At 42.2% G+C, this 26325-nt stretch overlaps 1 protein-coding gene across 1 annotated transcript; it reads left to right on the top strand.

Annotated features, from left to right (window-relative positions):
- The first annotated feature begins 7829 nt into the window (after positions 1–7829).
- On the top strand, positions 7830–25953 carry CDCA7L (cell division cycle associated 7 like). Its single transcript, XM_072328916.1, has 9 exons — positions 7830–8224; positions 16210–16353; positions 16789–17148; positions 18058–18132; positions 19581–19766; positions 20732–20860; positions 21699–21848; positions 24034–24170; positions 24962–25953. Exons 1-9 carry the CDS (start codon positions 8045–8047, stop codon positions 24990–24992), a joined length of 1392 nt encoding a protein of 463 aa, XP_072185017.1. The 5' UTR covers positions 7830–8044; the 3' UTR covers positions 24993–25953.
- Positions 25954–26325: the final 372 nt, after the last annotated feature.

Genomic DNA, 26325 nt, shown 5'->3' with positions numbered 1-26325 from the left:
GTGTCCAGTTCTGGGCTCCCCAGTACAAAAAAGACAGGGATCTCTTGGAAAGAGTCCAGCGGAGGGCCACAAAGATGGTGAAGGGCCTGGACCATCTCCCCTGCGAGGAGAGACTTAGGGAACTGGGTCTGTTTAGCTTTGAGAAAAGAAGGCTGAGAGGGGACTTGATCCAGGTTTATAAATACCTGAAGTGTGGGAGCCATAGTGGCGAGGCTGGTCTGTTTTCAGTAGTGCGTGAGGACAGGACTAGGGGCAATGGGCTGAAACTTCAACATAGGAAGTTCCACACGACTGTGCGCAAGAACTTCTTTACGGTGAGGGTGACAGAGCACTGGAACAGGCTGCCCAGGGAGGTGGTGGAGTCTCCTTCTCTGGAGATATTCAAGACCCGCCTGAACACCTACCTGTGCGACGTGGTGTAGGGAGCCTGCTTTGGCAGGGGGGTTGGACTTGATGATCTCTAGAGGTCCCTTCCAACCCCTACAATTCTGTGATTCTGTGATTCCTTGATAGTTTCTTTTTCACCACAATAATTAATCTTTTCAATTGTAACACCTGTAAAGAACCACCCTAACTGTGCTATGCTTTCAACTGTATGCTGTCTCACCAATTTCTGTCAATCAGGCTGGTTATATGGCTTTTACCTGTGCTGCCAGAGTGCCCTGAAGCCTTGTCTTTTTAAGCTCTGTTTAAACATGTAGGAGGTGTTGTCCCTGTCATGAGCCAAACACCAAGGATATGTAACTGTTCTCTTCTGGTTTTTGTTTGTGTTTGAGATTCCCTCAAACCATTCCCCTTCATATCTACTTCTGTGCTCCAGGCTTAGCCTACATCAGCTGCCTAATAAAAAATCTGCTAAAAAAAATGTGTGTATGGACACTGTGGACAACTGAGCACTGTTAATGTTGAGTAAAGGTTGGTGGTATGAAAAGGCTTCCCTGGCAATGCATCTGTCCTGTGCTCCTACAGGAAGAATTCCAGGATTTGGAAACATAAATGGGATTGTGATCTCTTTTGAATTGTCAGATCTTCCTTGTTCTTACTGCATTCCTTATGGTGTCTCCTTTTTTCACACTGTGGGTGACAGATACGTAACTGGAGTTTCTGGGAAGGATGGATGTTGGAACACCTTAGTATGTCCTTGAGCCCAGATCTGGCCCTCAAGCAGAGTGCAGGAGATTCCTATTTTGTTAGGGAAAGCAGCCTTTCCCTCATCAGTGCACTGAATTACACCTTTAGTAGGGGCAGGTGAGAGATGTGTGTAATTCATTTAATTACTACCTTACTCTCCTCTGAAGTGTAGAACAAGATTTGTTTGTAATGAGTTCACTCCTACAACAACTGACAAAAAACCCTGTTCTTAACAAATGACAGAAACTCTTAAATACAGAGTAGTCTCCTAATTGTATGTTGGTATAAACCAGTATCTCTGTAGTAGGTATGCCCATGAGTCTTCCAACTAATGGTTTATCTGTTTATATTTGCAAAAGATAGGGTCTGATCCAGAGAGTCTTTGCTCTGATACAACAAGAAGGATAATTCCAGTAATTGATATGTAGATATAGAAAGAATGGAGGGGGGGCTGGCTGTTCCTATACTAGGCTTGAATTTTACATTCTTGATTTCCTTGAGCCAAAGCGCTATACTGACTTGGGCAGGAAAAGAGTTTAAAAGTAAAATCAACTTTGGGAAGTGCAGTTTTGTGCTTAATTAGACAAGGCAGAGAATCCCCTCACACTCACTTATTTTAGTCCAAGAAAACACCCACTCATTTTTCCACAGGGTCCTGCCCACCGTTGGTGTCAGCAGTGTGTGGTGCAATTGTACCCCAGGGTTGGTACAACTTGATTTGAGAAGAAAGTCAGTTGTTGCTAACATTGCAGTGTGACAAACGGCATCAAAAGATTTCCCTTGCTCCATTCATCAGTTCCCTGCCTCTAAGAGAAAAATCTTAGTGGTATGAAAGCACAAATGCAACCAGGACATTTCCTGAACCTGTGACTCTTCCTCTCATTCCCAGCTACTGATCTACATAGTCTGTTTCTTAGACTGTAAGCAAAAAACACCCCAAAACCACCAAACACCAGATACTGATTAGGTTTCTCTTAAGCTCTTGCAGGGACTTGGTCTTCTTTCATTCAATGCTATGAACACTTTCCAGAATTTAGTACTAAAACATTGTTAAAACAACAAAGAACTTTGTCATGTCTTTGTAAGAGCCTTTTGGTTTCTCTTTTATATGATTTAATCACTGGAGATGCATGTGATCAGTGCTCTGATCCCTTTTGGTTTTGCTGCACAGATTTAGTGAATGATGAGCTGTTAGTACTGCCTGATGGTAAATTAATCTCCATATTCTGTTTAATGGCTCTGAAAAGAAAATGACACTACTTAGTTTGTATTTTTTTAGGGAATCCAGATAGCACTGCACTCTGTGTCACACAAAGGAAAAACTTTCACCTCAATGTGTGTTACTCCATATCTTGGCATCTTCTTCCATTGTAACTTCAGACACAGATCTTAGGTACAGTATGGAAAAGGAGTGAGTCTTTTAGGGATTAAATGAGGTAACATAATAGAGACTACCTGCTGTAATGTTGGCTGCATGAAATACCAGTGTAAAAACTATCTCAGAAGAAAGAGGAGGGGCTTTCTCAGGGATGTCAGTGCAAACATAGAACCAAGACTTCAGTTGGTTTCAGATGTAGAAAGCAGTAAGGACACAGCGTGAATGGAAGCTACAAGATAGGAAATGAACTCTAGTTTTGAGCAGACAACTGGATAGAATGGATGAACTGAGCGGTGCAGAATAAAATAGTCCACTTTCTTCCCTTTTTGTTTTTTCTAATTAATTAAACAGGTCTGCAAGTGTATTGTAGGAAAAGGGGAATGCACCAAAGAAACATCTTAGTACATACACAGTGTTTATCTTGCTTCTGCTTTGAAGTTTTTCTTGTATTCCCACACATACATGCCTTCATTTTCTGCATCTAAATGAAGCAATCTGTAATTGTCTGTGCTTTCACTTACTGGTTGAATCATGCAGGTGATTTCCAAACAAGGTCCAGAAGCTGAAGAGAAAAACTCATTGAGTCAAGATGCGATTACGTTGAGAGACCTCTCAACTGTCAGGTTGTAGAAATGTTTTCAGAACTCAAAAATTGACCCATATTTGAAAGTAAAACTGAAACAGAGTTTGCCAAAGATAATGAAAATAACAGCCTGAAGCATCCCAAGCGATGGTCACCAATCATAAGAGAGAAAAGCACTGACACAAAGATTTCATTGGGTGTAATAAGTCAAAGCAGATTGCTCTCCCAGTTTCAAATATTAAAGTGGACTGACAATTGATAAAGGCAGAGCAGATTCTTGGAGGAAATCTATGTTGCTAACAACAGTGATCTCTAGCAGGATTTACCAAACTGACAAATCAGCCTCCAAAAGAAGTTAGAAGGATGAGAGATCATAGGGGAAAGAATCAGGAAGAGAACTCCCTAGAGAATGTGGATGGAATGGGATGTTGCCACATGTTCCTGGCCTTTTTTTAATCTATGGAAAGGAGGAGGGGAAAAGGTCAGACGATCCCAGCTCACACAATACAAAACAACACTTCCTCTGAAGAGAAAATCCAAAGTTCATTTCTCTCAAACAATAAGGCTCATTTGTCTCAGATGAATAGCTGGGAAGGTGGGGTACAGAAGGGCATTTCCCATATCCAGCTGAAATGACCAGCTCTGCTGATGCTGTGGAACTCACCTAGGAGGAATTAGGTAGTACTAACACAACCCTGCCATGCACAGTTTGGAAGAAGCCATCAGTCAGAATGGGTTGAAATACAGACAGAAATTACTAAAAACACAACATACCCAAATATCAACAAGCAATTTTAGGATCAGTGGACTAATGCTACCAAGGACTGGTACACTGGCTGCTTATCTTGACCTTAGACTTGTAGAATTAGATCAAGACAAGAATGCTAAGGATGGTTCCACAATCTTGGAGCATGGATATTTATTTTGTTTTATTTTATTTTATTTTATTTATTTTGCTGTAGCAGTAATATGCTGAAAAGGAAAATGCCTCCTGTGTGGAATCGGGAAACTAGAGTTCATCAGCCTTGTGAGTATAGCTTGCTGTCCAAGTATAATCAAAAGGCAGGGAAGATGGTACTGATCCTGGTTCATCTACTTATGGATCACTGGAAACAAAATATTACTTTGCAACTTGAAACAATGAAAGAAATTTTTCAGTAATGAAAATGTCAGTGGCAGCATCTCTCCCCCAAACCCTCAAACCACTGTGCAGCCCTTTTAAGGGAACTGGAAGACTCTCTTAGGCAGTGTTCAGGTTGCTATTGTAATGGAATAGCCTAAGGCTTCAGACTCGGATGGCACAGTGAGATCAAGCAAATCTTGTCCCCATTTTCACCCACAAACCAATTTGTTGAACAACCACTAGGTGTGAGGAAATGTTTTGAGATGGGCAGGTGGAAATCAAAGTAGTAGGAACATCTGTTCTCATGTTCCTGCATCAGCTACTCTTAGATCATGAACCTTCACCTCCGCCAGCATTTTCCATGTTGGCTTTTGAAAATAGTCGACAAGCTGATGTGGTTTGGAAAACTGCTAGTTTTTTTTTACATGAATTAAAAGTATGTTTCTGTGGTTTGCTAAGAGAATGTCACTTACTAAAAACTGTGTTTGCATTAAGGCGGTTCAGCATCCATTGCTCTTTGTAGACAACTCTGAGAGACTTGTTTTGTCCTGAGCACCATTCACGTAGCAATTGTGCATGCATTCATATAGCTATTAGACAGAAAATATCAAAGCATCAAAAATGGTGATGAGAGATGCCAATGAGTTAATACATAGGCACACAGCTCCTGGACAAGCGTGACCACAAGTAAATCTCAGATTTGTTGTTTTCTTCTATACATTCTGAGATGGTGATTTGCCCTGCACAGCAGAACAGATCTTGGCCTTTCTTTTTCACTTACTAGAGGATTTGCGGAGCAGGAAAAGAGGATTACAATTCCTCTCAGCAGAAAGTAATCCTTTTAAGTTAGGTATGTCAGCATTCATTGAGAAGTGTGGGAAAGTGCATGCTACTTAAAATGCTTGACAGGTCTTGGGGAAATGTGGTGGCAGGAAGATAGGAGCAAAACCCCCAGTCATGACTACAATGGCCCCCAAATTACAGCCCGTTGGAGGGAGCAGTGAAAACAGAGCTCAGGAGTGACGACTGCTTTTTGCTTTTATCCAGCTTGGTGAATTTACAGCATGAAAGTCCAGAATTATAACCTAGAATGGTACCCTTTCATTTGAAACTAACAGCAAACGAAGTTTTCATTTACAAGGCCACTCTGGAAAAATGGCAGTCCTGTCCTGTAATTCTACTGTGCATCAGCATGGTAGTGAGGTGGTCGACATAAATTGATAGATGTGCTATTCCAGATGCATAGTTAGAGCTGCTTGTAATTTCTTTAGTCCACATTCGTTCTGTTTGGAAAGTTATAGTCTGGTTGTAATGGCATGGCTGAAATAGAACTTATTGTTATGAGTTTCATTATCCACTTTAAGAGTTCGAAGTCCTGGACTGAGGCATTATCAGCAACGCTCTCACAGGATGATGAGCAAGGTCAGAAGCTATTCTGGACCCAGTCGTTGTGAAATAGTCCAGGCTTAATATATTAAGGCTGAAGTTGAAGAGTACCTGGAATCTGGCTGAACCTCATCTGAGCAGCTGATGAGATTCCACTGGCAGGGCAATAACATGAAAGCTATTGGGGTTAGAAAGACAAACTTTGAAGTAATGTGAAAAGAGGTAAAGAAAATTGGCAAGAATTCAGTGACAGAAAATGCATGCTGCTAAGTGCTTGAGGTACAGCTGAAGACAAATTAAACTAGGGGAAGTTTTGAAACCCCACTTCTAAAAGAAGAAAATAAAGAGCACTAGATGGCATAAAGGGCTGGAAAACACTGCGAATGGTTGTGTAAGTATAAAATGAAGTGGAAAGTTAACAGAAAAAGAGAAACAAAGCAAATAATTGTATAAAATAGCAGATCTTACCAGGCGATTCATAATGTATTTGTAACAGCATAACAGCTGCACGTCTCTATCGTAATAGAATGCAATTTTACTCACCCTAATTTAGCGCAGGACAGTCAACACAGTCATTTCAAATCTGCTGTTCACAGTCCAAGGTAGCACCTTGACAGCTTTTAACAAATGAAGTGCTTCATAATGTAGACTGTTGGGGACAAGAGACAGAACTGAATTCAGGGTCAGCAACTGAACACTTAAAACACGTCTTTTGAGAATGTGTGAGCTCCATATTGCATGAGAAATTTTTATTCTTTCATATTGTAAAAAGTCTGCATTTCAGTTTTGCAGATATGATACATAATTCCTGCATTTCATCTGCTACTGAACCCACACCTTCCCCACCTTATCCACAAAGCTCCTTATTCCTGCAGTCTGAGTGACAACTGCAGGTGCCTCTGTAGTGGATATTGCAATGCATACCGGCATTTAAATGGCCTGCTTTGGCTAACAGGTCTTTGTGTGCTTGTAACTACTTTATTCACATTCATTGCTAACGTATACCTTCCTCTCAGCTGGAATTAAAGCTTGGAGGTACTTCAATGCAAAATCCACCTTGGGAATCTATCTGTGTGTTATTCTGAGGATCAGATACTGTACAGCACAGAGAAGCACTTCCTCCACTTAGTTGCCTGTTCAGAGTGCAGTAGGAAAAGACCGTTTCTCAGCTCTCCTTCACTTTCTCACAAACTTTCTTTCCTTTACTGTCTTTCTTTTACTGTAAGTCAGGATTTACAGTATTTTAAATCCCTTATCAGGATTGGGAGCTCATGATAGCGGGCAAAATGCAAAATGTATTTTGAAGCTGTGCCCCAAATTAAAGCGTGTTTAACATAATTCTTTGATGTTCGGATAGTATTAAAATAATCAAGATGAGCAGATTTATTTTTAGTGTGGTAACTTCCTCACTGGGTTGGAAGGTAAGCGATGGGGGAACACAGTTGGTTCATATGATTTGGTTTTATCAGTGCAAACTCCTAAAGACACTTATCATGGGTTTATTTCAGCTGGACTGCAGGGCAGTCTCTGATTTGATTCTATGACCCCCTTTGGGACAATTTGAAGTGCTGACTTGCTGTTGGAAGAAAACAGCTCTGCTTCACAGGGGTTTCATCTTTTCAGGCTGCATATTAGGAACATTTTCTTCTCAGGACAAGTGGTGATGCAGTGGCACAGGCTGCCCGTGGAGGTGGTAGGGTCACCCATCCCTGGCACTGTTCATGAACCATGCAGACGTGGCAGTGAGGGATGTGGTCAGCAGGCATGGTGTGGATGGGCTGGTGACTGGACTGGATGATCTTTGAGGTTTTTTTTTCCAGCATTAATGATTCTACAAGCTCTACAGATCACTTGTATAATAGCTTCAAGTTATGAGTGCTTGATGTAAGCTTGGGAATGCTTCTAGTCTGATTTTTTGGGTTGTCCCGCGTGGAGCTAGGAGTCAATGATCCTTACAGGTCACCCTTTCCAACTTGGGGTATACTATGATTCTGTGCCTGCACAAAACGTTTTGAAGTTACATCACGTCCATTGGGTTAAGGCTCTCACTTCACACATAAACGTCTAAACCCTGACCCAGGCTAGGCCGCTCTCGGTAGGCCACAGCCTCCCGAAGCACACAGGACCTCCAACTCCCCCGTTTCACTAGCCGAAACCAGTGCCCGCATCCCCTCCCCTCGCTAGCAGACACACCCCCACCGCAGCAGGGCAGAGGACGGCCCCGGCCCAGCGCCTCCCTCCCCCCGCGAGCCGCCCCTCTGTGCCGGGCCCACCCCCGCCTTTCCCGCCGCCGCGGGCCGGCTCCTCCCCGCCGCCGCCCGTCCGCTTCCCGCTGCTCGCGCTGCCGGCGGCGGCGGTGGTGGTGCCGGTGCCCCCCGCGCTCCTCCCTTCCCTCCTCCTCCACCACTCCGCTCCCCGCGGCGGCCCGGCGGCTCCTGGCGCGATGGTGCGGCGCGGGCGGCGGCGGCGGGGCCGGCCGGCCGGCCGGGGGCGAGCGGCGGCGGGCCCGGTGAGGCGGGCGGTGGCGGGCCCGGTGAGGCGGGCGGCGGTGGGCCCGGTGAGGCGGGGGCGAGCGGCGGCGGCGACGGGCCCGGTGACGCGGTCAGCGGCGACCCGCGGCAAGGTGAGAGCCCTCGCAGGCCGCGATGGGTGGGTGGGAAAGGAGGGTGCTTCCCGCCTCGGCGGCGGCCTTTGTCCGCGAGGGCGGAGGGGCGCCTACCGCGCTCTGCCAAAACGGTCCGTGCAGCGCGGCCCCTCCACGTGGCGCGGCGCCCCTCGCGCCCTGCCCCGGCTCCTCCCCCAGGGCGGCCCGGCGCCGCGGTTGAACCGTGCCGCGTTGGGCGCGGAGGTGTCGCTGTGGGTTTTGTAGCGTCCCTTTTGTGTAACGAGGGGCAGAGCCTTGGGCAGCGACTGCAAGCCCGGGAGCGCAACTTTTAAAGTAGCGTATATCTACCTACCTATCTAATTCTGTCCGTTTTTAGTTTAGTCTGAAGGTGAGTCTCTGCTGTGGTGCTGCAAACACCTGAATCAAGTGAATGCTGTGGGTGTTTGTTGGAGGCAGTGGGACGGTCGCAGGTGTGATCAGCGCCCCAAATTGAGCTCTGGTCCCAGCCTGGTGTGTGTGTGAGGCTGCTTTGCAGCTTGGGAACTCAGGCCTCCCAGCGTGTAGAGGGCCGCAGTCTGCCTGTATGGTGCTGCAAGACGGCCTGTGTGCTTGTGGTCCTTGTGGGAGCTCATTTCTGACCCAGCAAGGCCTGTGGGCTTCCATAGTTTCTGCTCCTTGCAGCATACTGAGCTATGGGTTTGCTCAGTCAGAGCCAGGAGGTAGTGGTCAAGGTTTCCCTGTCTCTGAGGTGATGTGGCCTATGCAGGCTGCTCAGTTAGAACAGCTGTGAGTGAATGCATGCCCCTGTGGTAAGCAGTTGCCAAGTCAGTCAGTAGTACTGTGTTGTATTGAGTTGCGATGCACTGTTGGATCTGTTCCCTGTCCCAGAGGCTGACTGGAAAGGCTTTGGCACAGCAGCTTCGGTTTCTGGAGCTGGTTACAGGAGTGCTGATGAATGGAGCACCCACAGGGCCTTGGGCCTGGCAGCCCAGACATGAGAAGGGGCATGCTGTGCGCCCATTCCCTAAAGCAGCAGAGATCATCTGGTCCTTCCCTCATCTTCTGATACCTCCCTGGGGCAAGGATTCTTTCCCCTTACTTCAGACTTTCAGATTCTTTCCCCTCACCACCTCAAATGGTGTTCACGGTCCTTTTGACTGTGTGATGCCCTTGCATATGGGACTTGACCTTCTATTGCTTTTGCATAATGTTTAAGATTAAGCTCCTGTACAATGTTTTTTGCCATTATGGTTTCAGTGGGAAAGATGAGGCTTTTGTATATAGCTTTGGGGTTTGGTTTGGCACAGAACAGCATTCTGGCTGAGGCCCTTCATTCTTGTGATGCTGATGGTAATTGTCAGCCTTGAAGTGCTTCAGTTGTTATTTGGGACCCTCCTCAGCCCTTGGGTGATGTTCCTGGGGTTGTGTGCTCAGCTCCGAGCAAATCAAGGTTTTCCAGCAGGAAATGGAGGTACGAGTTTGTGCATGTTTGGGCACTGTTAATATTCATTTGATATTAAACTGGGATTACTTCAGTTTGACTAAAATGAATAAACAAAGCTTGAGCGTTACTGAAATTAGCCATCTGCTTCCAACAGGAAAATGACCTAATTAATTAGTTGTTTTGTTGTTGTTTGTTTTTTGCCTTAGTAGAAGCAAAGGTCGCTCCCTGCTCTCTCACCCATGATGTTCTCCTGATCCCAGGTTGTTATAGAAGAATGTGTAAGTGTGGGACCAAAATATTTAAACTTGTTAGGGGGCAGACAGTGGCATTCAGGTATCCACCAGAACTGAAGGCCTACATGCAGGCATGTTCTCCTTTTGACCTGGCTGGGCACTGCCTTGCAGAAGGGGAGGTTGCATCTGCTTTTGGAATCAGTGTGGTTGACTTTTAAATGGAGACATCAGAATTCTTGCTGTTGATGTGGAAAGTAAAACATTTTGCCTCAGGCTTTTCTTCTTGTTTTTACCTAACACAGGAAGAATATGTGAGGACAGCGGATAGAGCAGCCTTGGGACTGTGGGAGACCTCAGGTGCCTTTCTTTCCATCAGCTGTATGCAGAGTGCCAGCAGCAGATTTGACATCCCTCTTGCTTTCACTCCTCATGCTTTGCCTCTGGTGACAGCCCTGTCACAAATGAACTAAGTGCTCTCAGTTCCCAGTTGTGCCTCTCATGGCAAGCAGTCTGATTCAAGGGTGATCTGCATGCGCTTGCGATCTTTATTTAGATCTAGAGAAGGGGAAGGCCAGGGATGGGAATAGCTTGAACTTTCATCTCCTGCTGAGAAAAAACGTGCTGAGGTGTGGTAATCCTGGAAACAGTTGGATAGCATGCTGCTGATAGCTGGCAGTATTCTGCTTTTGAGAAGTGTTTTGTGGGTACTTGAAAGGAGTCGTGGTATTTTACGTGCTAAAATAACTGAACTCAAAAGACATAGCATTTCTTATCAGGGATGATACTTTTTCTGTGAATTATCTTCAGCTTTCACTAGAATTTCAGTACTTTCTGCAACTGTTAGCTGCAAAAGACTCTATGTCTAAAATCTACAACATTACGGCAGACTTCCATTTCCTCTGAAACTGCGGGCTTCTTCATGTTGAAATATCTTCTCAGAGTGAGCTTGAAATGTTCCTCACTTCTGAGTCTTCCTGTCCTTTTATTTATTTATTTATTTTTGAGCTTTAGTAGCAAAAAAAGACTGTCTTAAAGTGCCTGCATCCTTCAAGTGCTTAGAATAGAGCGTGATTTTAACGTCTTTGTTGAGGCGTGTATGTATTTTCTTTCTTGGTATGTGACACTTTGTTGGCAAAGTTAAAATGGTAGGCTCAGGTGCTGATTATGAATCAGTTTCTGAATGTCCTTTAGTTGAAAGTTAATAACAAGGAAGGAAGTGGCTTGGAGTACTGCTCAATAAATAATGGAGAATCATGGTGGCAGAAGTTTCCAGAGCTAGCTCATCTTTGACGTGTGTTTGCTTACGTTGGCCATAACCTTGACTTGAGAGGTGTAGCTTTGTCAAGAGGAAGGTGTAGAGGTGTGTGTAGATGAGTGTGCCCGTGCCTTGGTCTGTTGTTGGTGAGCAAACCTGCGGACCAGACTTCAAGGTTAATAAAGGCCTGTTGGGAGGCATTGCTTTTTCACAGTGAATTAGAAATTATACCCAAAGCCAGCACCCATGTTAAGGAGCAGAAATACTCTTTATTTCACATCCTGATTACTTATAGGAGCTATTTGAGATCAGATTTGTGTTGGTTATGTTACCGACTTTGCACAGGGACATGGTTTGGTAGGGATACAGGCCTTAATTTGGTAAGTTTTCGAACTCCTGGAGTAAATCCATTTTATGTGTATTGGGTGCTCTACCATGAACCTAAGCCATTAGGTAAAATGAGGGTTCACCAACGATTTAATGGGATTCTTCACTGACAGACTGCAGGGAGCAACACACCAAATGCTGCTGAAGTTCTGCGGTAAATTACTCAAATAAGTACTTCAGTATTTGAGAATGCATAGAGATAAACTTTCTCAATAGATTTTTTTTTTCCCCTTTATTCAGGATTGGTAATTACACCTCCATAATGGCTTCTCTGGTTCAGATGCAGAAGTAATAGATGGAGAAAGAATTAGGCACACGGTAATTGCAGCAGTGGCTAACTCAGTTGTACAGCACAATAACTAATGTCGTGGCTCCTGGAAGCAATTTATAACAAGAAGCTCACAGCTCCTTGTGTGTTTTGCTATTGAATGCACATTTTTAAGGCTGCACCGCATTGTGTGAATTCCGTCACAGCAATGGAACTGGATTCTGGCAGTTTGCTGTAAGAGATGGGGGTGAGGAAATAACCAAGAGAGTTCAAATACAGGCACTATGACTTCTGTGCCTGTGCATTAGGTTGTGCTGTTGTGTGCCTGCAGGAGTCACTTGTTTAGAGTTGATTTCTGCTCTTACTCAGACAACAATAAATCCATTTTGAAGTCTACATCGATTCTAGAAGAGCAGAGCAAGAGTGAAATTAAGCCCACATATGCCCATAACTGTGTTTATTTCAGGGAGCAAAGCTATGGTCAAGATGCTGCTTGTCCTTCTAACTGGAATCTTGTCAGCAGTGTTTCTTTTGGGGAATGATCTGCCTTTGGAGTGGGTGTTTTGGCACAAAAAAAAAAAATGAACCACCCAAAATCAATATATGGGGTGCTTCACGAGCACTTCATGGATGTCTGTGACAGTGGGTAAGTGCAGGCTGCTCAGCTTCAGAGTTCACTCGAGTGTGTTGTCATGAACAGTGTACAAATTCATGGGTAAGGAACTCATCCTTGCTGGCCAGCTGTTTATCTCACTTGTGTTCTGAGATCTACCTGGAACAGTGGCTATCGAGCGAGCGCTGCAAACAACAGAAGGGTATGTTTTAAGCAAGACTAGTGTGCGTAAGATGCACACCTTGCCCTGGGGATGGAGGAGATGAATGTCTGGGTGTTGGTGAGCAATTTGGACGTGTCTCCTCAAGCACTTCTGTGAATGGCAGATTGGTAGTGGTGTGTGTGAAAACTGCATTCTGAAACTCAGTGGAGGAAGGAGTAGGAGGTTAGTGAGTGCAAAATGCCCCGTGTCTTGTACTTTTAAGTCTGTATCTTTTCACTCTGTCCTTCTGACAAATCCTAATATAGCCTAGGTGAGAGCTTGCTCAAGTTTTCTTTAGTAGCCTTACCTTACCTGAAATGGTTGATGAAGTACTTGGTGGTAGGAAATGTTTAACTCTGGTGATAGAAGTTTCTTTTGATTCTGGGGCCAAACTTGTTGAACTCTTATGTGGTGAATTTAATCACCTTGGGAGGTGCCAAGAAGGCCATGCTTCTTGGTGGTTAAGTCTGGAGCTTCTAGCAAACAAGTGTTCTTGGTAAGAAAGGGAAAACAGACTAATTAAGTATCTCAGAAAAAAACTCCAGATAAGTAATGAAAAAAGAGCAGGAGTTGCATTGGTTTTATTTTTGGAATTAGCTAAGTGACGGATAAAATACATAATAGTGCTGCTACCAGCTAAATTGCTGTTGTAGTGGTACTGGCCCACAGAAGCTGTCTGTGAGATTTGCTAGTTCTGTGCTCAGTGGTTGAAATAGCATGGATCATCCTGATTATTTGATAGTTTGCTTTCTCTTAACTGGTGTCTGCAAGTGCCCACTGAATTCAAAAGAAGTGACTGATATGCTGTCTTGACTGCCAGAAGATTCAGTTTTTAATCTTTTAGGAGTTTAAGTACTTGATAGGTTCTGTAAGAGAGGTTTTACTGAGAGTATTGTCTATTTTGTTTTGAAGCCCATCACGTTAAACATTGCTGAAGACAAGGAAGATGACTAGTGTTAGCAAAGGGAACAAACAGAATAAGACTTGCTGATGTATGTACTGTGTGTACTGTTTCTGAGCTAGTACTGTTGGGAGAGATTTGTTCTAAGAGTGGAAAGTGTTTGGGAGTAGAACTACAGTCTACACTATGGGGATATGTAGCGTCTTAAAAGGTGAAATATGCTGAGCTCTGAGGCGCTTTGTAATATTGTTGCTCAGCGGGTGTACTGTTGGCTTGAAACAACCAGAAGGTAGCTTGCTGTTGGATTTGTGGCTTCATGCTGGGTTTTGAAGAATGATTAATGAAGAAGTGGTGGTAGAGTCTTGTGTGGGATCTTGTGCTTCTCTGCCTGCTTGGTGACTGCAGGCACCTTGCTTTACTTCGTTCTGCCTTGGTTTCTCAGTGTGTGAGAAGGAGGTTGTGATAATGATCTCTGCTGCAAAGGATTTTAAAGTCCTATAATAGAAAATGTGTAAGAGCTAGGTACTGTTGCCATGTGATTCCAGGAATCCTACAGTATTCCCTGCTCCAAGTGAGATGTGTTCAGAATTTACAGCTGGCACTTCAGCCTCTCTGTCAGCAGAAGCCCCAGATCCATTTCCATGGGGCTGCTCTCCAGTCTGTTGTCACCCACTCTGTACATGTAGCTGGGGATGCCCCGTTCCAGGTGCAGAATTCAGAACTTGCTCTTGTTAAACTTCATGTGGTTGATAATTGCCCAACCTTTTAATTTGCCAGGATCACTCTGCAAGACCTTTCTACCCTTCCTTAAGGGAATCAGCAGTTTCTCCCAGTTCACAAACCTAGTATACCTTCAAGTTTTGTGTCATAGTCATTGATGAAAACAATAAAGAGAATTGGCCCTAAAACTGAGTTTTGCATGAATTCTGACTTTTTGGAATGGTCAGGCGAGGCAGCTGCTTTGTAGGAGTGGGGTGGGATGGGACATTCATGCATCAGGCAGTCCCTTGGATGTCAATGCACAAATGCATTCATATTGTCCAATGCCTGTTTTCCCTCTGAGATTTCTGCACTCCGGTTCCCATAATCTTCTGCTGAGTTTCAGCAGTTTCTGCAGTAGGTATCCCTGATGTTTATCTCGTCACGTGTAGACCATTATTCACAGATCTAACATGGCGTAGCTTTAGGTGTATTATTTTCAGCCACTTTGGTGAACAAACTAATTAAGATTCTTTCCCTCCCTCCCCCCCCAGCCACTCCTTATCCTTCCTTGTGGAATTTCAAGAAAACACAGAATACATACAAACTTCTGTTTGCCTCCAAGAAATGCAATTTCACTTTAACTTCCCTATTGTGTTTGTTCCTTTCTCAAGCAGCTGCGCTGCAGCTATCAACAAAAGAGTAAAGCAGAATGAGAAAACTCATTCTAATTATCCATAATGACTCGAGGGGGATGTTTAAGTGTAAAGAAATAGCATATGCAGTAAATCTCCCCTCTCGTTCCCCTGTAAGTATTTCCACTGAATGTATTGTATCTGTTTTTCACCAGATACTATCTTAATGTAAGGAAGTGTGTAATTAAAGTCAGGGATGGGAGGAAATTGAAAAGAACAATAAAGATATTTAGCAATTGCATCATATGAAAGGTCATTTTTTGTGTCTTGGGTGGGAGGAAGAAACAGCAGAGGAAAATTGGGGAATCAAACTTAAGTGAATGTTGTAGGCTTTAAAAAACCAGGTGTGGTGTGAACGTGTGTGTGTTCCTACTGTGAACAAGTCTTTCAGGGGACTCACAAGGATGAGTTGACAGATGGTCTGCTAATTCTGATTGGAAGTATGGAAATACAGTTCTGATTTAGTAAATGCACTGTGTTTAAAGGTATCAAAAAGAAGCGCTAGAGTTGCACTATATTTGGTATGTGAATATTTGTATCCTGGGAAGAGATTTTATGCTTTCTTGGACTGGCATTTCACTTCCTAGTCTGTGGGTAGAATCTGGGATCAGTCTAGAACACATTTGAACAATAAAATATGAACTAAAGAGAAGCTGAGCAGTTGGAGGGTGGAGGAATTTCAGTTAGACTGTTGAGTGCTCTTTTTGTAGATATCTATTGCTTCAGTAGTGGTGTAACAGTGTGAGAAGGAACAGACTCCATCTCCATGAGCCTTTAGCACTTATGTGGTGAACTCAGAAAAGGGTTCTGTTTCTCCTATGTAGTGAAAAAGGACGACTCTTTCTTCCTGTGCTTGTGGCTTGGTTTTCTTTTCTTTTTCTTTAATATTTTCAGTACAAAGCCATTTAAGGCCTGTTGTGTTTGTTTGTTTTTTTCTGCACCCAGAAGAGACAAACACAACAAACTCATAATGTATAAACAAGCAATCTGGTAGTTTATTTTTATTGGGTAGTAGTAGAGGACAGAATAATCAAGTTTCTGCCATGAGACCAAGCTCAGCCTTGTGCTCAAAAGGACAAAAAAGAACAACTCAATAAGTTAAAATGACTCAGAGCTGAAATGGGATGTTTTCTACCTCTTTTTCTTCTTTTGACAAGCTTTGCCTGTAATGTACCTTCACAGGTGTGTATGATATGTATATAACATCTAGTCGTACTTGGTTAAGCCTTTGAACATGTTCATTCTAATTGTGTCACTACTTTGTGTATGGCTGTTTCTTATAGCTTCTGGCTGGTATTTTTTACAGGGCATTCGATACCAGCCCAGATACCTTACTGAAGAGCTGCAGAAGATTTTCACTGAAGACACTGATTCTGAAACTGATGCTTTTGAAGGCTGTGCTTCAAGTGTGGAGGACGTGAAGAAGAAGGCGGCAGTTCCAGCAAAGGCAGTATGCATATATTGATGATATTTTCCTCTTTTTCCCCTGTGTAAACAGAAAATAATAGTCAGTGTTAGTGATGCACCGTGATGTTCATTATACATACTGAAGAATAATATGTATTGAAAGAGGGGAAAAAAAGACAACCCACCTTCATTTAGTGCAATATCTCATATTAGAAATGAGAACTTCTCCCCCTCCTTGTATATTGACCGCTAGGCAGTGCTGTTCCTGATAGTCTTGTTTGTAATATCTGTGTTCCTGATAGCCTGATGCACAGATTTTGTGTTGGGGGAAGTTGAATGCTGCTAGCTTTATAAAACCTGTTGGTTTGGGTGTATTTGTAGCACTTGGATGGTGAAACTGCTGCCTATAATTAGGGATTAAAAATGACATTTTGTGAGTCAAAGCAGCAAATATAACAGGGGTTCTTCCTGCCCATAGGCGATGGAGTCAGACTTGAGTGATGAAGAACGTGGTAATTTATTGGCTACTGAGGGAGAAGAGGAGGAAGAGGCAAATAAGAAAATTTCTCCCAAAAGAAGAAGCTTTGGTCTTCGTGTTGCCTTTCAGTTTCCGACCAGGAAATCGTCTGAGAAAAATGTGCCTGAACAAGCTTTTTCTAAGCTACCTTTAAAGGACAGTAAACCCTCCACTGCTCTTTCAAAAGAAAGAAATTGCAAGCGATGGGACAAACTAGAGGGCTCTGCTTCAGAATCTGAAGAAGATGTGAAAGAAACACAGGAAGAAAGTTCCAGTGCTCTGCTTAAAAGAGCTATGAATATTAAAGAAAATAAAGCCATGGTAAGACTTATGAGCAGTGCTGTGAACACTGTTACGGGTATCTGTGTTACAGTCTTACATTTGGAAACTTTCAGAAAGCCATCTCGTTCCTCCAGGTCATTCTTGCTTTTCATTCAATACAGTTTCTACTTTCCCATTCTATCTGAGGGATCTACTGCACTCATTGGTTGGAAAGCCTGCTCAAAAAAGCTGCTAAGGATTATAAATATAACTTCAGTTATGTGGGATCTGATGTTTAGTTATATTTCACTGCTGCTACTGAAAGTGTGTATGTAGATAAGGGAGAAGTGAGACTGATCATTGCCAAATGCTTTTCCCCCTGTCCAAAATTCCACTAGATCTCTTAATTTAAAAGGTAGTGTGCAAATCTGGCACTGCAGTGTGTTGACTTTGGGTCCTTTGTGAATCCTTCAGTTTTGCGATGTGTTGCAGCCTCCAGGCACTCTTTATAGAAATTTTGGGTGTGTGTGGGCCCAGCTGCCAAGAAAAAAACTTGTTTTAATTTCTTGCCTTGTTTCTTTGCTGCTTTTGTGTTCTTCCTGCTGTTCCTTCCCTGCTTTCACCCTTCTTTCCAATTCCAATTTTACCATTGTAAACTCAGTTGGTGTTGAGGACACTCTTTTTCAATGTTGTTTTGACAAGATTGAATGTAATATTAGCTTCTTTATTCCAGTAAGAATTAATGGGAGCTGTGAAGATGCAAAACTGTGGAATTTATTTTTTCACTCATGCATAAATGAGCCCCTTTTTTTGAGCCCCACTTTATTTAAGTGCCTATTGAAACGTTTCATGCACTGAAATGTAATGCATTCAAGTATATTTCAGAGTGTGTACAAGGAGCGGATGATGCTTGTAAACAATATGCACATTTGTAGTGACTTTTCAATATGATATTACTGTTTCTTTCAGCTTGCCCAGTTACTAGCAGAACTGAATTCCATACCTGACCTATTCCCCGTGAAGCCACCTGCCTCAACTCCTTCGGTAAGACGCCATGTACTGGCTAGAGATGATGGATATTTATGCTAGACTTTTGATTAATGTGCTTCTTGATAGGACACTTTCACCAAGTTTTGCTTGGATTTTCCATGGTTTTGGTTACTTTGTATGGATTTGCTCTTGGTATTGTTAAAAATACTGAAGTTTTTGTGAGGAAATGGAATTTTATAAGGTAATTGTGGAGACTTTGGAGACCAAGCTTAGATGCTGCTTTATAAATTTTGTCACAGAAATTCCTTTGAGATACTAGACAAATACCTGTGTTTGTGCAAATTAGGAAAATTGCTTTCCTTTGTGTTTAGATCCTTTAAATTTCCCAGCTAATTTTTCTTTTACAGACTTTTCTTTTAAAATCCTCACTTCCCAGTGCTGACAAAATTCAACCAGTTCAACATGAAACTAGGGTGGTGATACTGTAGGTTTTCTTAGCCAGAAGCAGATGTCCCCCAACCCCTCTAGGATCTCTTTAGGTTACTGTCTCTAATGTTTTTTTTTTTCACATGTCACAAACTGATGAGATGTAAGGTAAAATTGAAGAGCCATGTCTTCAGGAAGAAAATACTGTTGTGTGTCAGTGGTGGCGTGGAACAGAATTACACAGTCTTTGGAAGTCTTGGATTTAGCTGTGGCTAAATGCATGTCTGTGTATTCAAGGAATAACCATTTCTGTATTTCTATAGCATGTTACTATCATTTAGTGTCTTTTTTTGAGGAGTCAAAAAGGCACCAGGAACAGTCTAGTTTCCTTTCTGCTTGCTTTTTGACTTCCAGCCTCTCTTGTGAAGTGTTATTCACTTCTTGCTAAGGAAATATGGTGGCAAGCAGATTTAACTCACATATTGTTCAAGCTGTCAGATGTCATAAAGTAATACTTATATAGATATTTTTATGGTAGGTGGCCGTGCTGAACTCCTGTTGCATTAATTCAGTCATTCCATAATTATTAACTCTGATAATATCAAAAGATTCTTGCCATTCATTGAAATGTAGAAGAGAAGACTTATTCATGCTCTTTCCGTGGCTCTCTAAGATGAGAAAATACAAAAGAAAGCCTGGACTTTGGCTTATTCATTAAAGGTTTGTTCACAATTGTGGGAACTTAGGAACCGTCAGCTGCTGAAGATCAGTGAGATCTAGCTTTAAGCTTAATATGCCATCTGTAGAATTTTGGTGCAGTTCTGTGATATTAATTGAAATATAATATGTGAAAACTTGTCTTTTAAAAGGAGCAAAAAGGTATAGTGTGCAGGGAAAATTTTCCATCTGCTAGAAATTGGTCATGTTTGGTTTAACAGATGAGGAGTCAGAAGAAGAATGAGTTCATAAAAGCGCTAGTGTGGAACAGACATTTTGAAATCCTGGTGTTTAGCACTAGAAATGTAACTGAAAAATGCTAGAAATTACAATTACTAGATTTCTTTCCCTCATTCTAGAAACAGAAGAAAATACCAAGGAGGGCGTTTTCTGAAGGCCAGATAACACGTCGCATGAACCCAACAAGAAACGCTCGTCCGCCTGAGAAATTTGCCTTGGAAAAATTTACTGTGTCGGCTGTCAGATTTGCAGAACACTTACAAAGCTATAAACAAGAAAACCTCTTGAAGAGGAGCCTGAGTGTGGTATTTGCCAGATTGATATTTTCCATAGAGGGGAACATTCGTATAGATTGTTGGCCAGTGCTTAGGTCAGACTGATAAAACAAATCCTGGAGGAAGCTAATGAGAACCTTTGGTTTGTGATGTAGTCTATGAAGAAGACTTACTTTGTATCTGTACATAGTGTCACTGGATTCCCAGTTCTGCTTACAGAGAGAGCACTGTCCATAGATGAACAATTATAGCGGGAACTTGGCTACTAAAAAACATGGCATGAAAATCCCTCTGTTCTGGGGAGAGCAGATCTGACTTAGAATGAAGGACAAAGGTTGTATCATGGGGGGTAGGAGGGAGGCAAAGGATTAGGTGAGACGTGGAATCTGATGGGCATAATGATGATCCATGATTCAGCTTCATAAATAATATATAAAAGACAAAAAGAGCATTTAGTGAGTAGAGGACACTTTTCCATTTAACTAGCTAGGTAGTAATGAAAGGCTGAACTAAGCTACAACTTAAGTAAAGATTTTTAGTGGAATATTAGAGATGGTCTGGAGAAAGCAATATGAGAACATGGTAGGAAATTGAATGAACAAAGCTTGGGGAAGGCAAATGGCTATAATTTTATTTTGTGAGGGAAGAGGTAGAGTATGAAGTTAGTAGAGGTGTGCATGAAATGCAAAGAAAAGAAGCAGAAAAATGGGTTTTGTGGGAGTAGAAGTAACAAGGAGATAACCATAAGAAGGAATAACTAAACAGACGAAATAATAAATGGAGTAGAGAGGTGATTAAGGAGTAGGGGAGAGAAAACAGACTGGGATGGTTGGATGGTTACTCATCTCTACTCCGTGGTCTTTCAGTGATCTGTGAGCCTGTAGACTACACCAACTAGGTTACATATGCATTGTAAATGAAAGAATTTGTCATCATGTGTGGTGACGGTCTTCATGCCACCAGACAAAAGATGTTGAGGTTAGTTTGTTTAACAGGGGAACTGTGGAGTGCGCAAAAGGAGGAGATCAAAGTATTCATCGTACCGTCCAGTGGAGGATATTACCGAGGATGACTTGGACAACATTGCAATCACTGTTAAAGACAAAATCTACGACAAAGTTCTAGTAAGTGGCTAATGTTTTCTGTATGGCATCCATTAATGGTCTTTTAACAGCACATCTGGTGCTTGCCAAAGGTGCGCTTTCCTGAAGTTCTGGAGAACGTAGCTCTTGGTATCGTATTGCACAGGCACAACTTGAAAGCTTTAACAGGCTTCTGTGGACTTGCTCACATGGATTAATAGAGTCCCAACAAATTTTTGCCTCTGCAAATTAATGCTTTCTTGCCATAGAATTAAATGGAAGTTGTTACTGCTATGGCTCTTTAGCAATAGGAGTTGAAATCCTATTTTCTTTCATTATCATTACTTTAATTGTTGCAGTTGTGGTTGTACAGCTAAATGTCAGTGATCCTTGCTGTTCTTTATACCTTCAAGAAAAACTATATTTCTGTAAGGGTTAGCTAGTTTCCAAAGAGATTGCTGGAACTCTTCCTTTCCTTTATCTGATTTAGCTATTATTATTAGTCATCAAAAGCTAGAGGATCATCTTACTATATGTTTTATTCTTTACCACTTAGATGGTCATTTTCTGAGTATGCCATAACCATACATTAGCTTACTGCCAGATTGGGGCATGGAATCCGAACCATAGTGTGAGGTTCATGTAGTCTGAAACTCCAAAGATAAGGACAGGCACCGTTTCTGTAAAACTTCCAGCGTGTGAGGTACTGTAATTGATAATGATGACAAAACTTAAGAGTTAGTAAGATATCTATTACTGAATTCTACTTTGGTTTGAAGACTGTGCTTTGCTACCAGCTGATGTATTAGGAATGTTAAGCAATAAGCGTTTAAGGTGCCCTTCACACATGCTTATTTCTCCTCCCTTCCAACTTTTTTAGGGCAGTACTTGCCACCAGTGTCGACAAAAGACAATTGATACAAAGACCATCTGTCGCAACCAGGGCTGTGGAGGTGTAAGAGGGCAGTTTTGTGGACCATGTCTTCGAAATAGATATGGGGAAGATGTCAAATCAGCACTGCTTGATCCAGTAAGTATTGTTTCAGGTTTGGGAACAAAATTTAAATAATGTGATTTATTATTGAAATGTGCTGAGTGTATGTTTGTGGTAATGTCATGGTTTAAAGCTTTAAGTCTACACTACCATTTGGACTGATGCTGATTTTTGTTGGAGTGCAAGGGGAAGGTACTGGACCTATGTTACACTAGGACCTATCTCCAAGCTCCAATTGTTTACCAGACAGCAGAGAGAGAAAGCATGAGAGATTCTGAGAAAAGAAATCTGTCCCCTTATAGAAAAAGCTCAAAAAATGCTTCAGTAACAGAGCCTGCGCAGCAGGTTCTAGATGATAAGATTTTTTTAAGTGTGACAAAGAAGGAGTAGGATACCTAAATGTCTTAGAGTTGGTTCTTTTGATGCCCCAATATGCTGAGCAAGGAGTGTGCACATATGACAGCCAGAATCACTCTTTTTGTACTTAGCTTACCTGCTGAAGGGAGCTCTGCAGGGAAGGACCTAGGTGTCCTGCTGGTCAACAGGTTGTCCAGCAGCTTAAAAGGAGTAAGGCTTGGATTCGTGGCAGTTGAAGCTGGTGCAGGAGGTGGTTTCTGATGTGCTGCTGCCAAATTTGGTGTGTAATGGTCTGGCAATGTGACTGTGTGGCCAAGAAGGCCAGTGGTATTTTGGGGTGCATTAAGAAGAGGTGATTCTTCCCTTCTACTCTGCCTTTGGGAGGCCACAAATGGAGTGGTACTTCTGGTTCTGAGCTTCTCATTTCAAGAAAGATGGGAAAGTCCTGGAGAGAGTCCAGTGGAGTGCCATTAAGATGATTAAGAGCCTGGAATTTCTCCCTTATGAAGAAAGACATAAGAGACTTGGGGCGGTTCAGCCTGGAGAAGACTGAGAGGAGATCTTATCAACGCTTACAAATAAAGGGTGGGAGTCAAGTGAATGAAGCCAGGATCTTTTCAGCAATTAGCAGTGACAATAAGTAATAATGAGAACGAGCTGGAAAACAGGATGTTCCATACAAACATGAGGAAGAAAAAACTTATTTACTTTGAGATGACAAAGCGCAGAACAAGCTTCCCAAGTAGGCTGTAGAGTCTGCTCCTCTGGAGATATTCAACAGCCACCTGGATACTTTCCTGTGTAACATACTTTAGAAAACCTTTAGCAGGAGGGTTGGACTATGTGATCTCCAGATGCCTCTTTCAATCCTAATGATTCAGTGATTCTTGTAGCTGAAGCAGGAAGTCTTCATCCACAAGCTCCCCTTGGTCAGGTATCCTGTAGGTTGTGCCATGGCCACCAGATGACCTTTCTTGGTCTGGTCCCTAATTTTAACCCAAAGCTCTCAACCTGAACACTGCTGTTTCTCAGAGGCAGCTCTTCACAGTCTGTCCACTTATTAACATAGAGGGCAAGTCCCTCAGCCCTCTAACTGTGCTTATTCCTTCTAAAAAGCATGTAGCCTTCAGTCATGGTATTCCAGTTTTGTGATTCATCCCACCATGTTTCCATGAGAGCAATTAGGTCATAATTTTCTAATTGCATCATGGTTTCCACCTCCTCCTGTTTATTCCTTGTGCTACGTGCATTGCTGTTGGGGCACTTCAGCTGGGCAGTTGGCTATGTTACCTTCTTGGAGGAGCCCTTCCACATTTCTCTAGGGCAAATCTGAGGTTTTTTGCTGCTCCTTCCTGTAGTGACAATATTTGCTGGCTCTTCTCTGTCACTTAGAAGTACATCCTCTTTCCCCGTTGAATCTAGTTTAAAGTTCTGTTAATTGGTCAACCCAGCTTGCTGCCCAGAATGTTCTTGCTCCTACCAGGCAATGGTGTCCCATCTAACATCATCATACCCAGTCTCTCAAAGGTACATCCAGGGTCATAGTATCCAAAACCCTGAGTATGATAGGCAATATTGCAGGTGCTATTTGTCTGTTTTGAATTAATAATAAGCAAGTCATCCAGAGAGCTTGAGCTTGCAGATGAAGACCTATTGAAATTATTGAAATCGGCAAATAGAGTAGTAATAATCTTATTTTTAATCCTGCAGTATGTGGAAAGTGTAACAAGTTTGGCTGACTTGTTGGTTACCCTGAATAACTAGGCAAAAAGGAAACCATATTCCTGTCTGTTAGAGCAGTGTAAAGGATAGTACAACCCTACCTACAGCTGGCCTTTAATGACACCCTCATTCCTCCTTGCAGGACTGGATCTGTCCTCCTTGTCGCGGTGTGTGTAACTGCAGTTACTGCCGCAAGCGTGATGGTCGCTGTGCCACAGGGATGCTCATCCATTTGGCAAAGTTCTATGGCTATGACAACGTGAAAGAATACCTGGAAAGGTGAGGGTTGTGCCCAGAGGGCATCCTTTGAGCTCAGGTCTCCAAGACTGCTGCCTAAGCTTGAGTTGAGCACTTTTAAAATGTCTTCATTATGAAGCCTAGCGGGCACAGATGTCTCTTCGCTTTTTGAATTTTGTAATTTCAAATTAGCTTTACAAATCCTTATTAATGTGTGACATTAAATTTAGCATGAAGTTTGGTCTCTGAAAGAGCAAATAACTGCAGTGTGTTTCTTTATTTTGGATTCTCAATGAAGAATTCTTAAGCATGGGGAATTTTGCTTTAATAACAATTGTTCAATTTCTGGGCTTTAAAGCAAGTTGCCAGTTGTGCTAGTTGGCCTTTTAGAAATGCTGAAGCCCTTTAGTACTTGACTTCTGCCAGGGATAGATTCTCTTCCTTTAAATGAAAATCTCCTAGACTGAGATGAACTTTGTTGAAGTGAGACGTAGGCCCTGCATAAACAACTAATTTGCTTTTCCCTGTTTTGAAATCAGTATGAATTGCTTCTAGCATATAGAGTTGTTGTTTTGGAAGCTATCATCGTGGTAGAATTGCTGCTTGCAACACTGGAGGCCTGGGGTTCGAATCCCCCCTGTGGCGCAAGGGTTAGAAGTGCCGCTTCGCTACACAGAAGGCTTGAATCCTGGGAGTTGGACTTGATGATCTCTAAGGTCCCTTCCAACTCGCGTGATACTGTGATACTGTGATCTTCAAAAATGGGAATAATATGTTCATGGGGAGTCTGAGTTTCCTAAAATGCACTAACACTGTTTTCTTATGTCTTCTAGTTTACAAAAACAACTGGTGGAAGGCAATTGAGAGCACTGAACTCAAGCTGTGCCTGCAACTGTTTAATATGTTGACAAGTTTTGACTTCACAAGGTTATTACTGTGTTTTATATAAGATAGGATTTAGAGTTTAGCATATACATTTCAATGTGTGGAATTTGTTTAATGAATGTGGTCTTATGCAAAACATCTCTCAGGAAAATGTTTTGGTAGAGAAATCTACACGCACAGACCTATACATGAAGTGGAATGGCACTCTTCAACCTTAGAGTGGTAGATGTCTAACAGGGCTATACAAGTACATGATGGAGAACTTGGTTAACTTGAGCAGTATTTTTACTTACGCAATTGTGTGAAGTTTCAAAGAGTGTTTAACAACTAGTTGTAAAGCATACTCTGTTTTCAAACAAAATCCGACAAGCATATAACACCCCAAAAAACGCTTGTGTTTCTATTTGACCATAAAGATCGAGTTTGCCAACCTTTGCTTTCTGAATGTGTTCTTCCATCTAAATGCCATTACGTTCCAGCCAAAGCTGATATAAACCTACCAGTGGGAGGATGAAAATTTTATTTTTTGTTTTGTTTTTTTAAATCCGAAGTGCAATTAACCACTGAAACATGAAAGTGGAAGTGTTTTATAAAAAGAAAAATAAAAAATAATGATAAAAAAGAAGTAGAGAAAAGAACAAAAACCATCACATCCCAAGATAAAACGTTATTAAAGATAACGAAACGCTTAGTAGCAGTTGTGTGTGATATACTCACTGCCTGACCCAGCCACCTTATAGGTATCTTAATTGGCTGGTTTAAACCATAGAGTTTTGGATTTTTTGCAATGCAGATTGTAGTTGGATCTTTTTTCATACACACAGCTAAGCTTTCAAACAACTTTAAACAACTCGTTTGTATTGTTGTATGATTATGTTCAAATTCATGTAAGATATGTATTTCGTTTTGTGTAGAGATAATAAAGAATAATCAAGGAGAAGGTTTTATGAGTCAAACTGCAGTCAAACATTGTGGTGTTTCCCATTTACTCTCCCATAATCAGTGTAATGAAGGAATGATATAGCAGGTCACTAATAAATATATGGAAAAACACATGAACACAACACTTAAAGGATGAGCAAACAACATATGGTAACCTAACTGTTATACAATGGAATGGTTTTTTTTTGTTAGGCATATCTGCTCCTCTGTCAGTGAAAGTTACTTATCTCCTTTTGCTTTAACTATGAAGTAGAATCAGAGAGCGGTATCTACTTTTGAAAGGTTAGCGCTAAACAATCAAGAGAAATGCTGTACCTGCCATTTTGTAGTCTTCTGTTTGCTTTTCAGTATTTAAAAGTCCAAAAGCAAG

The sequence above is a fragment of the Excalfactoria chinensis genome, chromosome 2 (assembly GCF_039878825.1).
Source record: "Excalfactoria chinensis isolate bCotChi1 chromosome 2, bCotChi1.hap2, whole genome shotgun sequence".
Classification (NCBI taxonomy): domain Eukaryota; kingdom Metazoa; phylum Chordata; class Aves; order Galliformes; family Phasianidae; genus Excalfactoria; species Excalfactoria chinensis.
The sequence above is the reverse complement of the archived record's forward strand: the minus strand, read 5'-3'. Positions and strand labels throughout refer to the sequence as shown.